We start from the raw sequence: 9,182 nt of genomic DNA on the forward strand, positions 1-9,182 counted from the left end.
ACCTACAACCCAGAGAGGAGAATGACAGTCTCACCCTACCTTCAACCCAGAGAGGAGAAACAGTAATGACAGTCTCATCCTACCTACAACCCAGAGAGGAGAATGACAGTCTCACCCTACCTTCAACCCAGAGAGGAGAAACAGTAATGACATCATCTAAGAGACATTTATTAGCAGGTAGATGTAGCCTGGCATGGCATGCAGGTAAATACTCTTCATCCTTCGGAGGAGGATGATGAAAATAGTGCCTAAGTTGAAGCGTGAAGCAGGAATGGGTCTCTGGAACTGCTTGGTGGTACAGAGAAGTGTTGCTAGTCGAGTACGTGTGTGTGTGTTGTGTTGTGTGTGTGTGTGTGTGAGAGATATGTGATCCAATGTATGTACGGTGTGTGTGTATTTGTCTGTTAGGTGTGTTCTCTCTCTCTCAACACTGCTCTACTATATATAATGAGCATACCAAACATTAGGAACCTGAGGTGCATCCTACCCCTCAGAACAGCCTCAATTTGTCAGGTCATGAACTCCAAAATTGACTCCATTCTCACAGTTGTGTCAAGTTGGCTGGATGTTCATTGGGTGTCGGACCCTTCTTGATACATACGTGAAACTGTTGAGCGTGGAAAAACCCAGCAGCGTTGCAGTTCTTGACTCAAACTGGTGTGCCTGCCACCTACTAACATACCCTGTCAAAAAGGCACTTAAATCTTTTGTCTTGCCGATTCACCCGCTGAAAGACACACATACACAATCCATGTCTTAAATTCTCTCAAGTCTTACAATTCCTACTTTAACCCGTCTCCTCCCCTTCATCTTCACTGATTGAAGTGGAGTTATCAGGTAACGTCAATAAGGGATCATAGCTTTCACCTGGGTTCACCTTGTCAGTCTGTCATGGAAAACGCAGGTGTTCTTAATGTTTTGTACACTCAGTGTATATATGTATTTTGTGTTTCTGTTAACGTGTGTGTGTGTGTGTGTGTGTGTGTGTGTGTGTGTGTGTGTGTGTGTGTGTGTGTGTGTGTGTGTGTGTGTGTGTGTGTGTGTGTGTGTGTGTGTGTGTGTGTGTGTGTGTGTGTGTGTGTGTGTGTGTGTGTGTGTGTGTGTGTGTGTGTGTGTGTGTGTAACTTCACGCTACGAGCGGCCCCAGGCTGAGCTCTACGTGGTGTGTGAGCCATATTGCCTCGGTTGGGGCATCGTCCTCCTCGCTGGGCCTTATGGGAGCCGCCAAATTCCGGAAGTCGTGGCGGATCTTAAAGGACACGGTGACATCCCCGTCCTCCTCGCACTGAGGGACCACCTTGATGAAGAAACCGATCTTATTGGATTTCCTGAAGGCCACCACACTGGAGGAGAGACAGGAGCAGAGAGGGCAGGTTAGGAGACCAGGGGCAGAGGGGGAAGGTTAGGAGACCAGGGGCAGAGAGGGAAGGTTAGGAGACCAGGGGCAGAGAGGAAAGGTTAGGAGACCAGGGGCAGAGAGGAAAGGTTAGGAGACCAGGGGCAGAGAGGAAAGGTTAGGAGACCAGGGGCAGAGAGGGCAGGTTAGGAGACCAGGGGCAGAGAGGGAAGGTTAGGAGACCAGGGGCAGAGAGGGAAGGTTAGGAGATGAGGGCCAGAGAGGGAAGGTTAGGAGATGAGGGCCAGAGAGGGAAGGTTAGGAGATGAGGGCCAGAGAGGGAAGGTTAGGAGATGAGGGCCAGAGAGGGAAGGTTAGGAGATGAGGGCCAGAGAGGGAAGGTTAGGAGATGAGGGCCAGAGAGGGAAGGTTAGGAGATGAGGGCCAGAGAGGGAAGGTTAGGAGATGAGGGCCAGAGAGGGAAGGTTAGGAGATGAGGGCCAGAGAGGGAAGTTGGGAGATGAGGGGCTGAGAGGGAAGGTTGGGAGATGAGGGCCAGAGAGGGAAGGTTAGGAGATGAGGGCCAGAGAGGGAAGGTTAGGAGATGAGGGCCAGAGAGGGAAGTTGGGAGATGAGGGGCTGAGAGGGAAGGTTGGGAGATGAGGGCCAGAGAGGGAAGGTTGGGAGATGAGGGGGTTAGGAGATGAGGGCTGAGGGGCTGAGAGGGAAGGTTGGGAGATGAGGGCCAGAGAGGGAAGGTTAGGAGATGAGGGCCAGAGAGGGAAGGTTAGGAGATGAGGGCCAGAGAGGGAAGGTTAGGAGATGAGGGCCAGAGAGGGAAGTTGGGAGTTGAGGGGCTGAGAGGGAAGGTTCAGAGATGAGGGGCAGAGAGGGAAGTATGGAGACGAGGGCCAGAGCTCCCCTCATCTCCTTATATTCCCTATGAAGTACATTTGTTTTAACCTAGAGCTAATGTAATTTCTCCACAGTTCTGACCATATCGTCACTTATAACGGTGTGTGTACCAGCGTGTGTGTGTGTACCAGTGTGTGTGTGTACCAGCGTGTTTGTGTGTACCAGCGTGTGTGTACCAGCGTGTGTGTGTACCAGCGTGTGTGTGTACCAGCGTGTGTGTGTACCAGCGTGTGTGTGTACCAGCGTGTGTGTGTGTGTGTGTACCAGCGTGTGTGTGTACCAGCGTGTGTGTGTACCAGCGTGTGTGTGTACCAGCGTGTGTGTGTACCAGCGTGTGTGTGTGTGTGTGTGTGTGTGTACCAGCGTGTGTGTGTGTACCAGCGTGTGTGTGTGTACCAGCGTGTGTGTGTGTACCAGCGTGTGTGTGTGTCTTACTCTGGGTCGTCCTTGAAGTCCTGTGGCTCGGCCAACTCGTCGTAATCTGCTGCAGCATCCTTCCCTGCCAGGACCAACTCCTTGGTAGGAACCATCACCTATAAAACATCATCATCATCATCATCAACAACATCCTTCCCTGCCAGGACCAACTCCTTGGTAGGAACCATCACCTATAAAACATCATCATCATCATCATCATCATCATCATCAACAACAACATCCTTCCCTGCCAGGACCAACTCCTTGGTAGGAACCATCACCTATAAAACATCATCATCATCATCATCATCATCAACAACATCCTTCCCTGCCAGGACCAACTCCTTGGTAGGAACCATCACCTATAAAACATCATCATCATCATCATCAACAACATCCTTCCCTGCCAGGACCAACTCCTTGGTAGGAACCATCACCTATAAAACATCATCATCATCATCATCATCAACAACATCCTTCCCTGCCAGGACCAACTCCTTGGTAGGAACCATCACCTATAAAACATCATCATCATCATCATCAACAACATCCTTCCCTGCCAGGACCAACCCCTTGGTAGGAACCATCACCTATAAAACATCATCATCATCATCATCAACAACATCCTTCCCTGCCAGGACCAACTCCTTGGTAGGAACCATCACCTATAAAACATCATCATCATCATCATCATCATCATCATCAACAACATCCTTCCCTGCCAGGACCAACTCCTTGGTAGGAACCATCACCTATAAAACATCATCATCATCATCATCATCATCATCATCATCAACAACAACATCCTTCCCTGCCAGGACCAACTCCTTGGTAGGAACCATCACCTATAAAACATCATCATCATCATCATCATCATCAACAACATCCTTCCCTGCCAGGACCAACTCCTTGGTAGGAACCATCACCTATAAAACATCATCATCATCATCATCATCATCATCATCATCAACAACAACATCCTTCCCTGCCAGGACCAACTCCTTGGTAGGCACATCACCTATAAAACATCATCAACAGATGTCAGGGGTGAGAGGTCAGCAGTAGGGTTACAAAGGAAGGGTATATTCCTGGAAACGTCTTAAATGTTCCAGTAAACTGGTTTCGTTCAAGGATTTTCTGTCATCTATAACAAGACATGAAGTGGCACTTTTGGATAGCCGTCTGTCCCTCCGTGTGGCCTTATATCACAATATGATTAAATAAGATGATTTTTTTAAAAACATTTAAAAGAAAAACAGAATGACAAAGATGCAAAATATCTAAATATAAAACATTAATTGAGTGAATAACATCGGTGTTTAATATGAAGGGTTCAGCACGAAATATAATTTATTTTATTTACTATGCTCATTTGCATGTTGTTGTCAAATGTTTTGTGGCCAAATTGGTCGTAGTTGTGATAAAAAGTCAACAGTCTGAAGAGATGCTGAGAGAAAATAATTTAAATGTTGATTTAAAATGCTTTTTCATTAATTACACTATTTTCTGTTGAACCATATGGTCAATCTACTAGAGACGTGTAACACAAAAAAATAACACAAATATATATATATATATATAAGAATACATTATTTATTCAAGTATAAATTACCAAAGTTGTGTGAGAAAATCTATGGCAATCTGTTAATTACAATAATGACTGAAGATTCTGGTATCTTTGGTAAATTACTGGTAGCCTCAGACAAACCTAGTCAGTAGTACCTTCGCAGTGCTGTTGATGTCCTCTGGGTCTCCTTCCTCACAGCCCACCAGGGTGACGTGGGTAATATTCTCCACAGGGTTGGTCAGGGTGAGCAGCACCTGGCACTCCTACAGACAACATGATACATACTGTAAGTCATTCTGCTACCCTACAGACAACATGATACCACTCATACTGTAAGTCATTCTGCTACCCTACAGACAACATGATACCACTCATACTGCTACCCTACAGACAACATGATACCACTCATACTGTAAGTCATTCTGCTACCCTACAGACAACATGATACCTACTGTAGGTCAACATGATACCTACTGTAAGTCATTCTGCTACCCTACAGACAACATGATTACCACTCATACTGTAAGTCATTCTGCTACCCTACAGACAACATGATACATACTGTAAGTCATTCTGCTACCCTACAGACAACATGATACCACTCATACTGTAAGTCATTCTGCTACCCTACAGACAACATGATACCTACTGTAAGTCATTCTGCTACCCTACAGACAACATGATACCACTCATACTGTAAGTCATTCTGCTACCCTACAGACAACATGATTACCACTCATACTGTAGGTCATTCTGCTACCCTACAGACAACATGATACCACTCATACTGTAAGTCATTCTGCTACCCTACAGACAACATGATACCACTCATACTGTAAGTCATTCTGCTACCCTACAGACAACATGATACCACTCATACTGTAAGTCATTCTGCTACCCTACAGACAACATGATACCACTCATACTGTAAGTCATTCTGCTACCCTACAGACAACATGATACCACTCATACTGTAAGTCATTCTGCTACCCTACAGACAACATGATTACCACTCATACTGTAAGTCATTCTGCTACACAACATGTTCCATTACTTGAATAATTGACTTGCCTTCTGGAAGCGCAGGTTTGGAATGGACATTATTCTGACCTCGGGGATGTAACTCCTTTGGGATTGAAAATCACATCACTTTACTGAGAAATAATACAATTCAAGAGTAGAAAACAAAGGTGAATGTGTTTCGGTTCAGAGGAGATGCTAAGCAATACTTACACAGCCACCAGCTGGATTTTGAACTTTATTGAAGTTGGGTTGAATTCTGGCTTGCTCAGATGGTGCTCACATTTCTAGGAAGAAAAGCAAAAAACAAAATGTATCACGAGTAATTAAGAGAAATTATGAACAAACAACAGTAATATAGTAGTAAAATGTCCTTCCTGAGAAGGTTAGTGTGGTGTAAAGTACTGTGTCTCGTAAACTGACCCTGCATCGCAGAGAGCGCTTGATCAACAGGTGTTTGTGTTTGGGGTGGAGCTGAGAGGCTCCGGCTGGCTGGAAGTCAGGCTGGAGCAGCCGCTGACGCAAGGATGTTACTGGAATACATAACACACACCAGGAAGTTAACACAACATGGTCAACTAGACCACAAAACATGGTCAACTAGACCACAAAACATGGTCAACTAGACATCAGAGAGAGTCAAACATAGACATCAGAGAGAGTTAACACAACATGGTCAACTAGACATCAGAGAGAGTTAACACAACATGGTCAACGAGACATCAGAGAGAGTTAACACAACATGGTCAACGAGACATCAGAGAGAGTTAACACAACATGGTCAACTAGACATCAGAGAGAGTTAACACAACATGGTCAACTAGACATCAGAGAGAGTTAACACATGGTCAACTAGACATCAGAGAGAGTTAACACAACATGGTCAACTAGACATCAGAGAGTCAACACATGTCAACTAACACAACATGGTCAACTAGACATCAGAGAGAGTTAACACAACATGGTCAACTAGACATCAGAGAGAGTTAACACAACATGGTCAACTAGACATCAGAGAGAGTTAACACAACATGGTCAACTAGACATCAGAGAGAGTTAACACAACATGGTCAACTAGACATCAGAGAGAGTTAACACAACATGGTCAACTAGACATCAGAGAGAGTTAACACAACATGGTCAACGAGACATCAGAGAGAGTTAACACAACATGGTCAACTAGACATCAGAGAGAGTTAACACAACATGGTCAACGAGACATCAGAGAGAGTTAACACAACATGGTCAACTAGACATCAGAGAGAGTTAACACAACATGGTCAACTAGACATCAGAGAGAGTTAACACAACATGGTCAACTAGACATCAGAGAGAGTTAACACAACATGGTTAAAACTATAATGTTGATATATGGATGGTCAATAATTAATTGTCCTGTATTAGCCTCATAAAATGGATATATAACTATAATGTTGATATCATGGATGGTCAGTCCTGTATCAATCTTTACCAATCACAAACTAAAATAGAACCTCATAACATGGTTATAACTATAATGTTGATATCATGGATGGTCAGTCCTGTATAGCCTCATAACGTGGTTATAACTATAATGTTGATATCATGGATGGTCAGTCCTGTATAGCCTCATAACATGGTTAAAACTATAATGTTGATATCATGGATGGTCAGTGATTTCATCGATAGCTCTGTTATTTAATTTGTGAGTGGTTACATTTCTCCAGACCCTTCTCTTAGCTTTACTTGCAAAACAGTGGTGGGGAGTATGTTTTGTTATCGTTTCAATTAAGGATTCTGGCTCTAAAAAAGTAGTGATCATTGTTTCCCTCGGGTAGGTTGATGGGTCTAGTGTAGGGTTAGTGTCGTGTTCCAGGTCAAGGGTTAGTGGTTAGGCTTAGGGTTAGTGGATATGGATATCTCTTACCCTCAGGTAGGTTGATGGGTCTAGTGTAGGGTTAGTGGTTAGGTCTTAGGGTTAGTGGATATCTCTTACCCTCAGGTAGGTTGATGGGTCTAGTGTGTAGGGTTAGTGCCGTGTTCCAGGTCAAGGGTTAGTGGTTAGGCTTAGGGGTGGATATCTCTTACCCTCAGGTAGGTTGATGGGTCTAGTGTAGGGTTAGTGGTTAGGCTTAGGGTTAGGCTGGATATCTCTTACCCTCAGGTAGGTTGATGGGTCTAGTGTAGGGTTAGTGGTTAGGCTTAGGGGTGGATATCTCTTACCCTCAGGTAGGTTGATGGGTCTAGTGTTAGTGCCGTTTCCAGGGTTAGTGGTTAGGCTTAGGGGTGGATATCTCTTACCCTCAGGTAGGTTGATGGGTCTAGTGTAGGGTTAGTGGTTAGGCTTAGGGGTGGATATCTCTTACCCTCAGGTAGGTTGATGGGTCTAGTGTAGGGTTAGTGGTTAGGCTTAGGGGTGGATATCTCTTACCCTCGGGTAGGTTGATGGGTCTAGTAGGGTGTAGGGTTAGTGTCGTGTTCCAGGTCAAGGGTTAGTGGTTAGGCTTAGGGGTGGATATCTCTTACCCTCGGGTAGGTTGATGGGTCTAGTGTAGTAGTCTTCAGGCAGTGGTTCCACCTCGTCTAAGGCCTGGGCTGGCTCTATGTTAATCTCCTTTTGGTCTTCACCTTCCTTCAGACTGGAATAGCAGAAAGGGACAGACACAGTGAGGGCCATTATAGGAGACAGGGACAGACACAGTGAGGGCCATTATAAGAGACAGGGACAGACACAGTGAGGGTCATTATAGGAGACAGGGACAGACACAGTGAGGGCCATTATAGGAGACAGGGACAGACACAGTGAGGGCCATTATAAGAGACAGGGACAGACACAGTGAGGGCCATTATAGGAGACAGGGACAGACACAGTGAGGGCCATTATAGGAGACAGGGACAGACACAGTGAGGGCCATTATAGGAGACAGGGCCAGACACAGTGGGGGCCACTATAGGAGACAGCTGTATTTATTAACTCTAACACAAGGCAGTGGCTTTATCCCAAACTTCACGCCATTCCCTAATTTTTTTATATATATATTTTTTTTTTTTTAACCTTTATTTTACGAGGCAAGTCAGTTAAGAACAAATTCTTATTTTCAATGATGGCCTAGGAACAGTGGGTTAACTGCCAGTTCAGGGGCAGAACGACAGATTGTGTACCATGTCAACTCGGGGATTTGAACTTGCAACCTTCCGGTTACTAGTCCAACGCTCTAACCACTAGGCTACCCTGCCGCCCCAATTAGTGCACAACTTTTGACCAAATAGCCTATACAAAAGTAATGCAGTACATTGGGCGCCATTTGGGAACTCAGTCCTTGATTCGTCAATTCAAATGTACAATAAATATTATATGAGGATGTGATACTCGTTTTTGTATATTCATGTCATACTCACGAAAGACCAGCCAGACTGGTGATAGGAGCTCCAGGTCTCTGTCTCTGTAGTCTGGTACCCAGACCATACTTCTCCTTTTACAGAGCAACACATCCACAAATGGCAAATAACTCACAGACAAGACACCACCACCATGTGGTAGACTTAAGGGGGAAGACACACAGGCATTTCTATTGATGACTGATTGTTTATTTTTTCCTAATAACACATTTTCAAAAATCTAAATTAGGTAAACATGAACATAAATGGCAAAAAAAAGAGAAGAAAAATGGGATTCGAAACCAATTCTAGAGAAACATTTGGTTTTAAAAACGAGAACACAAACATTTATGTCAACAGTGGGATAATTACTACTCCCTAATATATACTACAGACTAAAACAGCATTAACTGTACACTGCAATAGAATGCATCCTATTGATCCCCCCCCCCCCCCCCCCCCCCAGTCAACATAAAGTATCCTACTCTGCTCCCTCCTGATAATATCTTTCTCCTGAGGGGACACTCATGTGATTAGGGAGGTCACTCAGTTACAGATTAGATACGGAGA

At 44.6% G+C, this 9,182-nt stretch overlaps 1 protein-coding gene across 6 annotated transcripts in view; it reads right to left on the reverse strand.

Moving 5' to 3' along the window:
* Positions 1–1,037: 1,037 nt before the first annotated feature.
* Positions 1,038–9,182, reverse strand: part of LOC124010535 (dynactin subunit 4-like) — an 18,593-nt gene continuing 10,448 nt past the window's right edge. For all 6 annotated transcript variants that reach the window (XM_046323060.1, XM_046323059.1, XM_046323062.1 and 3 more), the window contains 8 exons: positions 8,634–8,707; positions 7,761–7,873; positions 5,679–5,788; positions 5,469–5,542; positions 5,307–5,361; positions 4,391–4,498; positions 2,687–2,784; positions 1,038–1,343 (listed from right to left, as the gene is read on the reverse strand). In XM_046323060.1, coding sequence (XP_046179016.1) covers positions 1,127–1,343; positions 2,687–2,784; positions 4,391–4,498; positions 5,307–5,361; positions 5,469–5,542; positions 5,679–5,788; positions 7,761–7,873; positions 8,634–8,707 — 849 coding nt within the window. In that variant the 3' untranslated portion in view covers positions 1,038–1,126. The remainder of the gene's footprint in view (positions 1,344–2,686; positions 2,785–4,390; positions 4,499–5,306; positions 5,362–5,468; positions 5,543–5,678; positions 5,789–7,760; positions 7,874–8,633; positions 8,708–9,182) is intronic.

Source organism: Oncorhynchus gorbuscha, linkage group LG23 (genome assembly GCF_021184085.1).
Source record: "Oncorhynchus gorbuscha isolate QuinsamMale2020 ecotype Even-year linkage group LG23, OgorEven_v1.0, whole genome shotgun sequence".
Classification (NCBI taxonomy): Eukaryota; Metazoa; Chordata; class Actinopteri; order Salmoniformes; family Salmonidae; genus Oncorhynchus; species Oncorhynchus gorbuscha.